Source organism: Monodelphis domestica, chromosome 3 (assembly GCF_027887165.1).
Source record: "Monodelphis domestica isolate mMonDom1 chromosome 3, mMonDom1.pri, whole genome shotgun sequence".
Taxonomy (NCBI): Eukaryota; Metazoa; Chordata; class Mammalia; order Didelphimorphia; family Didelphidae; genus Monodelphis; species Monodelphis domestica.
Window position 1 is genome coordinate 44,766,515 of NC_077229.1, and position 15,909 is coordinate 44,782,423.

The 15,909-nt window shown below is 40.8% G+C and overlaps 1 protein-coding gene across 2 annotated transcripts; it reads right to left on the reverse strand.

The window, feature by feature from the left end:
* Nucleotides 1–136: 136 nt before the first annotated feature.
* FAM216A (family with sequence similarity 216 member A) lies at nt 137–15,837 on the reverse strand. 2 transcript variants are annotated; one of them, XM_007489851.3, is made up of 7 exons: nt 15,081–15,837; nt 8,343–8,383; nt 6,944–7,062; nt 4,453–4,582; nt 4,182–4,368; nt 2,961–3,043; nt 137–689 (listed from the first exon to the last, which is right to left on the reverse strand). In XM_007489851.3, the coding sequence occupies exons 1-7, from the start codon at nt 15,161–15,163 to the stop codon at nt 577–579; spliced, it is 756 nt and encodes a 251-aa protein (XP_007489913.1). In that variant the 5' UTR covers nt 15,164–15,837; the 3' UTR covers nt 137–576. The 2 variants fall into 2 exon arrangements, with proteins under 2 accessions (XP_007489913.1, XP_007489914.1); XM_007489852.3 differs by having other exon boundaries at nt 4,278–4,368; nt 15,081–15,209.
* Between the last annotated feature and the right edge of the window lie 72 nt (nt 15,838–15,909).

A 15,909-nucleotide genomic window follows, 5' to 3' on the forward strand; every position in this document is an offset into this window, starting at 1 on the left:
ACTCCATAAAAGATTGATTGCTGACTTGAGTTTTCATTTAGGAATTACATAGCTGAATTCCTTGGCGACCTTAATATATATCAGTCTTTTAAAGTGATTTCCTTGTCACATTAGTTAGGAAGTAATAATCAAAAAATCCAATTCAACAAATGTTTATTGAGGATTTAGCACAGAGAGAAAGATTCACTTACAGCAGGATGCTTATGCAAAATTTACTGTTTAATAGCCTTTGGTAGCAAATGCTTTAAAGAAAACTCTTATTTTTCTTTTTAAATGGCAGGAAAGGTTTTAAATGTGTCTGCCTATAAATACAAGCTTGGATTACAGAGAAATTTTACTGCACAAATATCACCGTAACACTGAACTACATCAAACCAGTGACACATTCACAAGCCCAATTTTGGAATGATTCCAAACTAGCCAATAAGACTATATAGTGAGTAACACAGTACTGACCTAATATTAGTTATGAACAGAATTCACAACCTTCTCCTTTGGCACTTGACTTTGTAAAAACAACAACTTGGCTTTTAGGCCAATAACTAAAGTCAGGACTATGAGACAGGAGTATAAAATTCACATCAGATTTTCCCCTTGTTCTTCTATTGACATTGACTGCATACATTTATTTAATAAATCTTCATCTCTCTTTTCTTCACTCATATATGAGTCAGAATCATTTGTGAAAGCTGAAAGAAAAAGATAATGTCTGATAACAACCACTTGGCTGCATGTCATTCTTAGGTCATTATGATCACCACCATCAAAATGATTGTTAAGCACTCGAAAACTTTACGTGAAGTTATGGATATACATAGCAGTTCAGTTTTCCCTTTTGGTATTCTTGACTGCATTATTTCTTAAGCCATCATCACTTCTTCCCCTGAGGGGTACAGAAATTTTCTTCATACTAGAGATTATCTAACTGTATTTGCAACTCCTAGCATTCTACTTCCCCATTCCTTCTCTTTGAGGGGCACAGTACTTGAAATTTCTAGGTTTTAACATTTTATTCTCCATAGTACATGCATACATAAAACACTTAATGGTTTACAAAGATTTCTTCCAAACTACTGTGAAAGAGGAAGTGGAGACATAAGATATGTGACTGTCAGCATTTCAGATTCATTATCTTCTAAAGGAAATTAATCATCTTTCCCCAAAACTTGTTTCTTTTCTAACTTCCCTGTTTGTTAGTGGCACTGCCATTCTCTTAACCATGTTTGAATCTTTTTTTAAAACCTTTACTTTCTGTCTTAGAATCAGTATTAAGTATTGGTTCCAAGGTAGAAGAGTGGTGAGGGCCAGGCAATGCCAAGAGTCACAACTAGGAAGTATCTAGGATCAAATTTGAACCCGGGACCTCACCCAGCACTATCCACTGAGCTACTTAGCTGCCCCTCAAAATGATTTTCTTAAATCTGACCACACCACTCCCTTACTCAAATTCTAGTGGTCCACAGTTATCTCCAGGATCAAATGTCAAGTTCTCTGATAGACCTTTAAAATTTTACAATCTGGTCTCTTCCTGCCCTTTCCAATCTCTCACAATTGCCTCCCTCCTGCACATTCTACATTCCAGAAATACGAGCCGACTTTGTGCTGTCTGTGCCCCCATGCCTAGAATCCCCTCCTGCCTCATCTCTATGCCTTGACATCCCTGGTTTCTTTCAAGATTCGGCTCAGATGCCACTTTCTACAAGAGGCCTTCCAAATCCTCCAAGCCAGTTCTTCTTTATGTATCACATGTGTTTGCTTATTCATGTGTCGTTTTCCTCAGCATGTCAACTATTAAAACAAAGATTGTTCTTATGTTTGTGCCTTTACATAAATTCCTAGTGCTTAGCCTAATGCCTGGCACATACTGAACACTAAATACTTTTTTTAAATTAATTAATTAATTTAGAATATTTTTCTATGGTTAGAAGATTCATGTTCTTTCCCTCCCCTCCCGTAGCTGACACACAATTCCACTGGTGAACACTAAATACTCGACTGACCAAACTGGGCTTTTAACAGTCTTTGTCTGCCCACCCAATACATACGTTTGTCCCTACCTGTCTTGGTCGTGTGATTTTCTATTTCTGGAATGCCTCCCTCCAACTTCTGTCCATTGCATCCTTAAAGACTAGCTCAATATGTCTTTTCTCTTCCTTAGTAGGCTCTACTTTTCTTTAGGGCAGAAATCATATCTTCATCTTTGTATATCTTTAGATACAACCAAACCTTGCACTTTTAGTGTTTGTTGAATGAATGTAACTAACTACAGCCTGAATACTCCTAATACTTGAGGCTTCTGATTCTTCTACCACAGAGTCCTTTAGTAGTTCTGTAGCCACAAAAATTACATACATCCAGTTTGTTTAAAGTAAAAACTACCAGGGCAGCTAAGTGGCTCAGTGGATTGAGAGCCAGGTCTACAGACAGGAGGTCCTGAGTTCAAGTGTAGCCTCAGACCCTTCCTAGCTGTATGTCCTGGGGTAAACCACTTAATCCCAATTGCCTAGTCCTTACCGCTCTTCTCTAGACAGAAGGTAAGGTTTAAAAATAAATTTTTTTTTAAGTAAAAACTACCCATAGAAGCAAAAACTTAGTTGTTGGCTCTCAGTATGGAAAAATGGCACCAGCACTGCTTTGGGGATCCAAAAAGGCAGTTTAACTTCTCCCTCTATCACTACCAAGATAGCCTTCAGCAAGATGCTTCATCTCTGGGCCTCTAGGATGACCTCTAAAGGTCCTTCCTGCTTAGGCTGATGATGTTATCAGCTTATACTTGACCTAAGCCACATTTTATATTTATTTTTAATTTATCAGGATAGGGAGAAGCAAATTAGCTCCTGAATTCTGACCATATTCCAGAGAGGAAATCGAACTATATTTCATTAAAATAAAAAATTTAAGCTCGTTTGTTCCTTATTTTTTGTACCAATAGCCGGTTCTTTTTTAAATTGGGTATTTACCTGGGTGTCTGAAAGCTTTGCTGGGTCTTTGAAAAATCTTTAGTGACTTACATCTTGCTTTGGATAGAGGGCCACATTTTAACCTGCAAAAAAGAGAAGTATTTTAATTCATCCAACAACATGTACAGCTATAAAGTGTGCATGGGAGCCAAAGCAAGCTTTCTTTTGTTAAGCTAGCAATAGCAATCTCAAAAGAAACTTCATCAGCCTTAATGGATTTTTAAAAAACTCGAATGCTCAAAGTTTCTGGCTGTGTGGAGCACCGAGTCACTATCCCTTCTTTCCCTGCCAGACAAAGCTGCTGTAAGGTATTGTCTTCTGTTATCTGGCAGAAGGGTCCTTTGGGTGGCTCTCTGCTTTTACTTTGTAATCCAGTGAGAGAGGAAAGGAAGCTCGAAAGCAAGCCTAGCTCTCCATATTTCCCATCTTTCGATGACCAGTCCAGCTTTTTGCCACTCAACCCTACATCCGTTTAGTAAACATCTCTGTCTGCTCTCAAGCACAAGAGTGGGCTGCAGAGATAGAAATGGTTCCTGCCCTCAAAGAGATCACATTCCACCAGATGGTCACGACAGACAGAAAGGTAAATACAAGTTAAGTTCCAGAGGTAGAGAGTGCTAGCAATCAATGTGGCCAGAGAAGGCCACAGTCAGGCTATGCCCCCAAATCTGGTTTGAGACAGAAGAAAGGACGTGTTCTTGTCTATAAACTAACATACCACATCGTAAGGTTTCCCTCTGGCTTTGTCCCATGTTATTCCAGTCTAAATTCAACAAATTAAAAGCATGGGGCTGGGGGGTTGGAGAGGGTACAGGTAGTACAGAGCACCAGTCCCTAAAGTCAGGAGGACTTGAGTTCAAATGTGACCTCAGACATTTCTTAGCAGTGAGACCCTGTCAAATCACTTAACCTCATTTGCCTAGCCCTTGCCCTTCTGTCTTAAAATTGTTTCTAAGGGGAGGCAGCTGGGTGGCTCAGTAGATTGAGAGCCAGGCTTAGAGACAGGAGGTTGTAGGTTCAAACCTGACCTCAGACACTTCCTAACTGTGTGACCCTGGGCAAGTCACTTAACCCCCATTGCCTTTATTTAAAAAAAAATTTGTTTCTAAGACAATAATGGTTATTTTAAAAATAAAAAAATTATTAAAGCAATGAGGCAAGATTAGAGATCTAATCTCTATTTTAAGGAAGTGGATTCCTTCAAAGCAGATGATGGCATACCCTTCTTTGTTCCTCCCTGGTTGCCAGAGAGAATGCTGTATGGCCTGCGTTTCTGCTGCTGGTGTGGCTATGACACTAGAATGCAGAGAGTCCAACCTTTCCAGCTGGTGTCTCCATGTGGTGCAGGGAGAATGCTGCTTCTGTGAGTAACGTGGATTGATCTGACTTCTGTGATGGGTAGAGATACCTTCAAGAGCAATCAAAGCCAGGAGTTAGAATTGCCTTACAAAACCCACTGTGGGCAACAGGTTAAGAAGAGGGTGGTACTTGCCTGGCTTTTGTGTGTCATGCTGAATCACATGCATATACTGTCTCTTCATCAGTGTCTTCAAGGAATCCGCGCTATAGATCTTGGCAATGCTGCAGAGATAGCGCTTTTGACCCGTTGTGAGTTCTGGGTGCTGAAATACAGAAATTTACAATCTGAGTTACTGAACAAAAAGAGGGCAGTTTAGCTTGAGCCTATAGGAAGAGATCCCATCAAATCCTCCTCTGGTGCCTCTTTGGGTCTTGGAGGTGGGATCCTGGGGTCCTGAAGGCTATGCCGACAAAATGCATCTCTCTAGAAGGGCTTGTCACATTAGAACATGCTGGGAGCCATCAGGCCACGGTCACGCTTGGTAGCTAAGGAGGCCACAGAGTGGCCCTTGGCAAGATGTGATTGCCCACTCAGTGACCTTTGCATAACCTCTCTCATCAATATCCCTTACTTTTGAAATTGACATGATTATTATTATTCCCTCTAGTCTCAGAAGGAATAATGCAGGAGCAAAATACCTGTACCCTAATTCTCTAAAACATCACCAAAAGATCAGACCCTCAAATCCAACTCCAAAAGACTATTAACTTTTACTTAGGTACATAATCGCAAGTGAAACTGCAGCTACAGGCCAAGCCCAAAACTTTCTCACTCAAGAAACTATTCTCAAGAAGCCAACATACAAGTCAATCATAAAGGCCCATACAAAATGTACAGGTACACTAAGTTTCATCATGCCCCAGTGACTCGACTTCACAAACCAGTAACTCAGAAACTCCCTAGTAAACCCTGAGAAATGACCAGTTTAATATTAAATTTGAATTGTGTTCCCAGTACCCCTCAACCTCAATGATACGAATGTTGAATTGTCTTTTAAGAACTCTTGACTGATTATTCCATTTTATTAAAAGTAATAAGTAATTTTCCTTGATTGTAAGCTCAAAACTTCTCACAGGGTAATGAGAAAATTAAGCCACCTGTGACAAAATCATTTATCTTGTATGGAACCTTTATGCTGTCGAGAATCTGCAATCACAATACAAGAATACAGAATGTTAATCAAGTGATTTGTTAAAAATTAATATATCACTTTTCCAATTATCTCCATTTAGACATGTGTATTAGGTAATATATCTGTGTGCCAAGAAAATGGGTATAAAAATAAACATCAAGCCTGGGGATGGCGGAGTGTGAATTTCAAAACTACTCAACCCTGTTCAAACCATTCTTTAGAGGATGGGATTTGGCTATTTCCTGATCAATAACAATAGAGCCACTTGTAATGACAAAATCAGGTCAGAAACTACAATCTCCACCCTACTCAAGGTAACAGGATTTAGGAAGGGTTGCAGCAAAGCTCAAGATTTAATTATTTGAGAATGTGGCCTTCAACAGACATGTGCAAAGGGGACAGACCTCTGGGCAGTCCTGGGTGAAGCTAGAGCCACCATTGGCACAGGGGAGACACAGGAAGTGAGGTAGAGGACAGCTGAGGAGTCTGGGGACTTCCTGTGTGAAGGAAAGGAGATGGTTGGAGCTGGTACTTAGAGTGGAAGCCCTGAGACTGTTTCTCCATTTTTTGGTCACGTGAGTGATAGGGACTAATCTCTTTTCTTTGCTTCGGCTATCCAAGGCTTTGGACCTTTGGCCCAGCCTAAGCAGAGGGGGTATTTATAAGCCCTATTCCCTTCTCTCCCCTTTCTCTCTCTCTCTCTCTCTCTCTCTCTCTCTCTCTCTCTCTCTCTCTCTCTCTCTCTCTCTCTCTCTCTCTCTCTCTCTCTCTCTCTCTCTAATACCTTTCTTCCTCCTGTTAGTAATTAAAAACTCCATAAAAGGTTGACAGCTGACTTGAGTTTTCATTTAGGAATTATATAGCTGAATTCCTTGGTGACCTTAAATTAATATATATCAGTCTTTTAATGTGATTTCCATATCACAGGGGCAACTATCAAGATGCAAAGCATTCCCATGGTCATAACAATAAAGCTGTCTTCTGTTTGTTATTTTTTTAATTGATCATTCACCACCTGTCAGGAACCCCTGGAGTCATGAGTGAGGTTGGACCTTGCCCTTGGCAAGAAAGGCATCAAGCAAGGCATCAAGCAGAACCCAAGCTAAGAAAAGAAATATTTATCACTAGTTGGGGTGCAGGGGGAGGAATCTTTTACCAGGACAAAACATGAAAAAAGGGAAAGGAATGAAGCATTTAAAAAAAAATCCTTACCTTTGTCTTAGAAGCAATGCTAAGTATTGGTTTCAAGGCAGAAGAACAGTAAGGAGTAGGCAATGAATGGAAGGAAGGAAGGAAGGAAGGAAGGAAGGAAGGAAGGAAGGAAGGAAGGAAGGAAGGAAGGAAGGAAGGAAGGAAGGAAGGAAGGAAGGAAGGAAGGAAGGAAGGAAGGAAGAGGGAGGGGGAGGGGGAAGGGAGGGAGGAATCCCATCTTCAGTAAAGAAGAGAGTTAGTTTCTTTTCTAAGTTTCACTTACCCATTACCTTCCCATACCTTTAGAAATGGAGAGTTCATTGATTTCGGAATGTGAACAGTTTGGAGTTGAGGGGTGTTCCATAACTCCTGCAGCCGGGCTATGTGTGGTTCTACTTTTTGTTCTTCTTCAATTCTATCTGTAGCCCAAGAGAATATTAAATGCAAATGTCATGAAGAAGGAAATAAAAAATCAATAATCTAAGCAAGATCTATAATCATCAGTGTGCCAACTAGGGGCCTGGAAGAACTAATCTTGGCCATTCTCACGTGTCAATTCTGCCTGAATCTATGTTTTCTGCTATCTGATTTTAGGGCATACAAATGGCTTAAAATGTACACAGACATTTAAAGAAAAATTTTAAAATATATAATATTCAAGTATGAGCCCTAGACAATGAAGAACAATGGGCCCTTTGGCTAGATAATCCTAAATGTATGTTGGGATTTTGCCAAGAACATTGATGATTTTATCTTTGTCATATAGGATTTGAATCATGCAAGTAAAATCTGCATTCCTGTCATAAATACAATAATAATTGTTAAAATAATATATATAATTGTTCACAATTACATTTTATATAATTATATATATGATATAATTGTAATATATAAAATACAACAATTCTACCCAAGTAACAGACTTTAAGACCAGGCTCACAAGGATAATACAACAATCCTTGAGTGTCAAACTCTCTTGCTATTTCTGATATATATTGATTAGCATGAAAATTAGTCCCAGGAAAAATTTCACTGAGAGAATATTTGACATTAAAAAAAATTTCAAAATTACATACTACTTTCCAAATAAAAGGAACCCTAGAGGCTGGATCCCCACTTGTAAAGGATATTTTTCAAATCTTTTCCCACTCTGATTGCCACTTCTAGGATTCTGTGGTGTTTTTCTTTTTAAACCTTTACCTTCCATCTTGGAGTCAATACTGTGTATTGGTTCCAAGGCAAAAGAGCGGTAAGGGCTAGACAATGGGGGTCAAGTGACTTGCCCAGGGTCACACAGCTAGGAAGTATCTGAGGTCATATTTGAACCCAGAACCTCCCATCTCTAGGCCTGACTCTCAATCCACTGAGCCACCCAACTGCCCCCTCAATTGTATATTCTTTCCTGGAGGATACAGAATACACTTGGCCCCTGAGCTTCAGATAATATAAAATCAGTTCTCTTTGGCTCTAGACTTAAACTTTTAGAATAGTTTTTCAGGGGGAAGAGGGTTGCCCATAAGGAAGAACAGCAGAAAGAAAAAAACTCTGCTGGATACTTCTTTGGACATCATAAAGACAAAACTCGGAGTTTATCTCACAAAATCCCAACTCCAGTCCATTGTGTGAGTAGTTACAGGCAAACTGTCCTCTTTGAACTATCTTAATTATACTTATTATCAGCTCCATATGCTGTACTTACCAGGACATTTTGGATTCTGGTAACATGGATCCCCAGCTGATCTGTTAAAAATAAAACAGCATGAATAGTAGCATATAATCACGGACAGTTTCGTAGGTCCAGAAAAGGGAGAGAAATGAAAGATCATTTAGTTAATTGCACTTTGCTGGTTTTTCCTCTGGCTCCATTTCTCTTGGGCTTCACCCACGCCTCCATGTTTTCTCAGCATGGTAAGTAGCTCTTAGATGATACCACTCAAAGGCTCTTTTTTAGAGATTTGGTTGAAATTTTTTTTCTTACCATTCTTGTTAAGTCTGTCAATCCACAAGGGTCTATTAAGCACCTACTATGTGCCAGGCTTCACACTAAACACGGAAAGAATACTGAAACAATCCTTGCATTAGAACTCAACAGTCTAGCCAGGGGAGAGAACATGTACATTGAACAGAACATACAAAAATACATCCAAGGTGATTTGGGTGGGCAGGCACTAGCAGTTGAGGAGACCAGGAAAGGCTTCATATAGGAGGTGGAATTTAAGGTGACCTATGGAAGAAACTAGGGATTCAAAGAGGTAGATGGAATCAGGGACTACATTAGAAGCATAAGAGACAAGCAGGAGAAAGGTGGAAGTGGGTGCTGGGAGAGAGGTTAGTATAGTAAGTAAATAGTAAGGTTAGTTTGACTAGATTAGGTAATGCAGAAAGGAGAGTAATGTATAATGAGGTTGGTCAGGTAGGGGCAAGCTCACAGTGGCTAGTGGATAGGGCACTGGACTTGGAATCAGGAAGACTCATTTTCATGAGGTCAAATCGGGTCTCAGATACTTACTAACTATGAGACTAGGTAAGTCTCTAAATCCTGTTTTCCCCCTCATCTATAAAATGAGCTGGAGAAGGAAATAACATTCTCTAGTGTCTTTGCCAAGAAAACCCCAAAGGGGGCTCATGAAGAGTTGAGCACGACTAAAATAACCCAACCACAAAAGGTAGATCAGTGTTTTTAACACAGTGCCTGACGTGTAGTAGGTGTTAATTCAATATTAACTGATTGACTGACTGTGAGAGCTTTAAAGGTATTCAAATGCCAAATAGAGGTGTTTATGTTTGATTCTAAAGAAATACTTAACTAAAGGAGTTTACTGAGAAATGGCATATTCAGGCAAATCTCAAATTGGGAAAATCAATCCATAGCTAGGTGGAGAAACTTGACACAGAGACAGATTAGTTAGGAGGCTACTAGAACCATCCAGGTGAAAGGTGTGAGTGAAGAGTGAGGAGATGTCACACAGGCAAGATACTGGGAAGGTAGAAATGATAAGATTTGGCAGCTGAAAGGATATGTGTAGTAAGAATGAGGTTGTTATTCAGTCATTTCAGTTGTGTCCAACTCTTCATGAACCCATTTGGCGTTTTCTGGGCAAAGATACCTGAGTAATTTGCCATTCCCTTCTCCAGCCCATTTTACAGATGAGGAAGCAAACAGGATTAAGGGACTTGCCCAGTCACATAGTTAGTAAATATCTGAGGCTGGATTTAAACTTGGGTCTTCCTAACTCCAGGCCCAGCACTCTATCTAAAGCTGCCTACAATGAAGAGTGGAGAAAAAGACTGAGGTTTGAAATTGGTGGCTGGAAGGTATCAAAAGGCCTGTGACATGTGGGCAAATGATCTATATAAGATAGATATATGGTAGATGTATAAGATACATAACTTATCCATAGATATACTGTTGATTCTCAGATTCATGTTTCCAAATATTTCACTAAGCATTTTAAACTGAATGTCAAACTCAACATATCCAAAACTGAACTCATCTTTCTGACTGCTCCCATCTCAAACCCATTCATCTTCCAAACTTCTTTCTGTCATGGGCCAAATTGGAAACCTTTCTCAACCTCTCTTAATTCTAGTGTCTTCCATCTGTTAATTACTTCCTATTTTTTCTGTATAAAGCTTGCTTTGTATTTATTTGTTTGCTTCTTGTTTCCATCATTCAATATTGAGTTCCTTAAAAGGAGGGACTGCCTTTTGACTCTTTTTGTATCTCCAGCATGTAGCAGAGTACCAGATTCTTAATAAATATTGATTGGCTGACTGCTGCTTCCCTTATTGACATTCCATCTCCCATCTAAGATAATCGTAATGACAATAGTTAGCATTTATTTAGTACTTTGAGAATTGAAGATATTACAAATATCTCATTTCATCCTCATAATAACACTAGAAGGTTTCAAATCTAGCCTCAGATATTTCCTACTCGTGTGATCGGGGACAAGTCTCTTAATTCCAATTGCGTAGCCCAGTGATGGTGAACCTATAGCATGGGTGCCAAAGATGGCACTCAGAGCGCTCTCTGTGGGCACATGCGCCACCCCCCCAAGTTCATTACTAGAAAGGCACAGGGACTCAGGCAGAGCTGCTCCCTTTCCCCTCTGCCCAACAGCCCAAGGGGAGCACTTTCTCACTCTCCTGTGTGGGATAAGGGGGGCAGGGGGCACACCAAGCACTCAGTGGGTAGGAGAGAAAAGGCACTCATCTGGGGTGGGGTCAGTGCTGGCACTCCATCTCTAAAAGGTTCTTCATCACTGGCCTAGCCCTTACTGCTCTTCTGTCTCTAAATCAATACTTAATATCAATTCTAAGACAAAAGGTAAGGGTTTAAAAAAAATAATCCTGGAAGGAAGGTAGGTGCTATTGTTATCCCCATTTTACAGATGAAGAAAATGAGGCAAACAGAGGTTATATGACTTGCACATAGCCCCACAACTAGGAAGCAGCTGGGGCTGGATTCTAACTCAGGTCCTCCTGAAACCACGTTCTATCCACTGTACTTCTGTCTTGCATGGCTGAAATGTTCTGAATTATATAAAATAGAATTAAAATTTAAACAAGGACCCAGGCCCCACTCCTGACTCTCTCAACTTCTTTTTCTATAATGCCATAGAAGCCTTCTCCCCCCCCCCCTTTTTTTTAACCCTTACCTTCTGTCTTAGAATCAATACTGTGGTAAGAGCTAGGCAATAGGGGTTAAATGACTTGCCCAGCACAGCTAGGAAGTATCTGAGGTAAAATTTGAACCTAAGACTTCCCATTTCTAGGCCTGGCTCTCAATCCACTGAGCCACCCAGCTGCCCCCAGCCTTCTCCCTTTTCTCCATCAGCCCTTCAGCCTTGTGGTACTTTGGAAGATCCATCACTTCCACTCCTGGAGCCCCTTCTTCTGTTGAGTGATTCCTGCTGGAACTTCCATTTTAAGGAAGGTACCTAGGTCTACTACCTTATTCCTTCATTCTTCTCTTGACTCTACTTCTTGAGAACAAATATTCTTGCTCTGTTTATATATGAATTTCCAACACTTAACACAGTGCCTGAAACACAGGATTCACTTAGCAAACAGTTTTCACCTAATTTCACCCCATGCCCATCAAATTGGCAAAGAATCTGGCAGAAAATATTAGAGGAATTATGAGAAGACAGGCAGACACATTAATACACTGAGGGTTGTTCACTCTGTGAATTGGCCCAACTATCCCAGAAAACAATTTGGAATTATGCAAAAAAAATTCACTAAACTGTTCAGAACATTTGACCTAGAAATCTTGCTATTTGGCATATATCCCAAGGAAAGTCAAAGACCCAATATGTGCCAAAATATTCAGAACAAAACTTTCAGAGTGTCAAAACAAATCTAAAGAATGCCCACTGGGGACTGGTGTAGCTTGGTTGCTCCTTCGATAGAGAATTGGGTCTGGAGTCAGGAGGTGCTAGGTTCAGATGTGGCCTCAGACACTTCCCAGCTGTGTGACTCTGGGCAAGTCACTAAACCCCCATTGCCTAGCCCTCATCTTTCTTCTGCCTTGGAACCACTACATAGTTATTGATTCTAAGATGGAAAGTAAGGGTTTTTTTTTTTTATTCTAAATGGATAAGCAACCTAAATATAAAATAATACTTTTTTTAATTAAAAAATGTAGAGAATGGAAGGAAATACTTTTCACAACTATGCTTAGGAAATGAATTAACAAATTGTGGTATAAGAATGTAATAGAGGGGGCAGCTGGGTAGCTCAGTGGATTGAGAGCCAGGCCTAGAGACGGGAGGTCCTGGGTTAAAATCTGACCTCAGACACTTCCTAGCTATGTGACCCCGGGCAAGTCACTTAACCCCAATTGCCTAGCCCTTGCTGCTTTTCTTAGAATTCATACTAAAACAGAAAGTAGAGATGTTTTTAAAAGGAATATAATAGATTATTGCCCCTCACATAAATAGGGATTTAGAGAGACATGACTTCTATATTTAAACTGTATAAGTTGATACAAAGTAAAAAAAAAAGGGGAGGGGAGAACCAGGAGAACGGTATGCATAACGACTCTAATAATATACATGAAATCAGTGGAAAGTCACCAGAATTCATACTAAATAAAATAGTCAATCTTGGGTCCAGAAGACCAATTAGGAAACTAACCCATTTGTCTCTTCTCAGCAGAGAAGAGAGGGCTCTGAGTGCAGAATGTTGTGTAAAGTCTAAGTCAAGGTCACTTTGGGAGGTGGTTTTGAGGAATTGTTTTTCTTTTAAGCAAGAAAGTATCAATAAAATTTTCAAAAGACAAAAAATACGTAGGGGTCATGGAATGTGGAATTTTCTGATGTTAAAAATATTAACATTTTCTTTTAAATGATATTAAAATGCATTCCTTTACGTATTTGAGTTCATACAGTTGTGGATGATGTTCCGCAAAGAGCCCAAACAGAAAAGGAATTCATTCTTTATAAATGGCAAATTCTGCCAGATGCTATTGTTTGTGGATGACATTGCACTGATCACATCAAAACCTAGAATGGTAAACTAAAATAAGTGCAAAAAGAAAACAAAAAAAAACTCCTTAAAGATCCAGGATAACTCAAAAGATGTCAGCATTAACACTTGATACAAAGATAAAGAAATTGAAAAATGTCTATTGTTTAAACTATGGCACGCAGTTAAATGGCTAATATGTCTTGACTGTTCTGGGTCCAGAGGTGAACAGGTGAGAGAGTATAAGTTTCTACTACAGTGTAGCAAAAGGAGAATTGTCACTTTTTTTTGTATCCCAGCTTCTGGCATATTATTAAATGCTTGTTGAACAATTAGATTAGGTTACATTTTGGAAATTCCACAATGTCTTAAGAATCCAAAGCTGCTCTCTCTCCTGCGCATACACATATGTACTCATGCACACATGCATGCTCACACACATATGCATACTCATGTGCACACACCCCTATTTGTATAGTACAAATATACACTCTGTGTTACCGAAGTGTGTTGAATCTTAGAATGCAACAACCTCTAATGACTCCCTGTGGTTGGTGACTCCAAGGACAATGGAAAAGACAAATGGTGGGACTAATTGGCTGCAACATTAGGACTTGTGCACAAGACGGGGTATACAGAATATAATACAAGAAAAATAAGAATCAGAAAAGAAAATGGACTAGTCATTTACTGAGGATAACTCCAGGACTGCCAGCAAATGTAAGGTATTTTTTAAAAGGCCTAGAGGAAGACTTCCTGAACAATGGATGCATCCTCAGTCAGTCAATATATGGAAGAGTATGATTTGGAGCAGAATTGGTGAACTGGTTGGATGGGATACTATCTGTAACAATAGGAATGCTAGTCATTGAGGTAACAATAAAAGTAATAATCATTGAAGTAACACCTCCTATTAAACCCTGAAATATAAAGTCTTTCTGGGCATATTGGTTTAGAGTTGAACCTAAGGACCTTAGGGGCAACCTAGTCTGATCTTCACCATGCCTATATAAGCCTATGAATATATTTTATTAATATATAATTATACATAATACAAATTATTTTATTTTAATGATTTTAATCAAATATATTTAACATCCTGTGAATATTAAATTCTATATTCCATGACCCATAGGTATTTTATCTTTTTTATAGGTATTTTTCTTCTTTCTAAAAGTTTTCTTAATGCCTTTTTTCAAATCTACAATCACTTATTTGTAAGAATGAGGATACCCAAAACTCTTATCCCTTCTTATTCCAGAAGCCTTACCTATTCCTAGTCTGAGCTACCTGCAGGTCTTCAAGGCATAAACCTTATTTTGCATGGAAAAGACCCTTGGGTGCAGAATTAGGAATTAGCTAAAAGTAACCCATTTATTCTTTTACTCATTCAACAAACTTATTTAGTGAATGAATGAACGAATGGATGAAATATAATAAAAAGCTATTTTTAAATGATTTCACCTTTTATTATCTCTTCTCCCAAATGAGGATTTTCCCCATTTTTCTGATGGTAAAAGAAATACACATCTGTTGTCACCCAGCTCGTCCCAGAGACCAGAACCCAGGAGTCTCACCTCCCAGGCTATTGTCTTAAGGCTTGCTGTTTTCTAACCTCTCTAGTCGAAGCTGGCCATCCCTGCCTTTCTTCTGGGAAGATGTAGACCAGTGGCCTTTCTGGGCAGAACCTCCACCCAGACACCCACCCAGGTGAGTCACTGCACCAAACGCCCCCGCGGCTGCTGGGAGTTTCCCTCCAGCCCCCTCCTCCCATCCCGACAGAGCGAGTCACGCCGTCCTTTCCCCATTCTTGTCCCAGCAGCAAAGGATGCTCGCCTGCCCTCTGCAAGAATCCCCTCCACCTTCTTCACCCGTGGCTAATCCACCCGTGCCCTCCGGACAGGGCAGAAAAAAAGGAAGGCCACCTGTCCCCCGACCCTTCCCTCGGGCCCCCGAGCCTCACCCTCTGCTCCCAGCTGCTGTGGACAGCTCCGATGCCGGGCCTCCCCCCTCCACCCAGGGGGGCGTCTGCATCTGGTCCGGCATCTTCTCCAAGGGGTCCCCGACGGCGACGACTGTTGCAGGAAGGGAAAAAAGCTTCCCCGGTTCCCCCTCCCGTCTTCAGGGTGCGTGTGTCGGGCGGGGAAGATGTTAGGGGGACCAGACACAGCCCCAACCCGGGCCGCTTGCTTGCTCGGCTCCTTCCCTCCCTCCCACGCCTCCTGGGGCTCCCGCTGGCTAGGCGTAGAATGCAGGAAAGGGGAACGTTTGCATCTTTCGGGGCTAAGGATGCCCCGTAAACGGAAGGAGCTCTTGCATCCTAAGCGGGCGATGACGCCCAATGCATCCTAAGCAGGGACGTGTGGGCACGCCTCCTTACTGGATCCCTTAATTGGAAATATAACAATAATAATAATACTTATAATTATTTAAAACATTTAAAAACTGTGCAGCTACGCTTTACGTTCCAAACATCACCCCCAAATGGCAATGCCCAGGATCTGCCAGAAACCTGGCTAGGTGGTGGCTCGGGGCAGCTCGAGGCAGGGATGCGCTCCCACCTCTCACGCAGTTGGATGCAAGGATGCTTCGTTCAGGGAGTCAGCCTTTATCCCTGGATCTGTCCTAGTCCGTTTTGCGCCTGCGTGCCGGCGAGCCACTAGGCAAACTCAAGTCAACCACAGCGTCGTTCCCTACACTTTAGGAAGCATGGTCCTCCTGTAGACCTGTAGTAGGAGGCGGGGCTGCTTAACGTAGGACAGGGCAGGGACAGGGGGCGGGCCCTAGGCTTC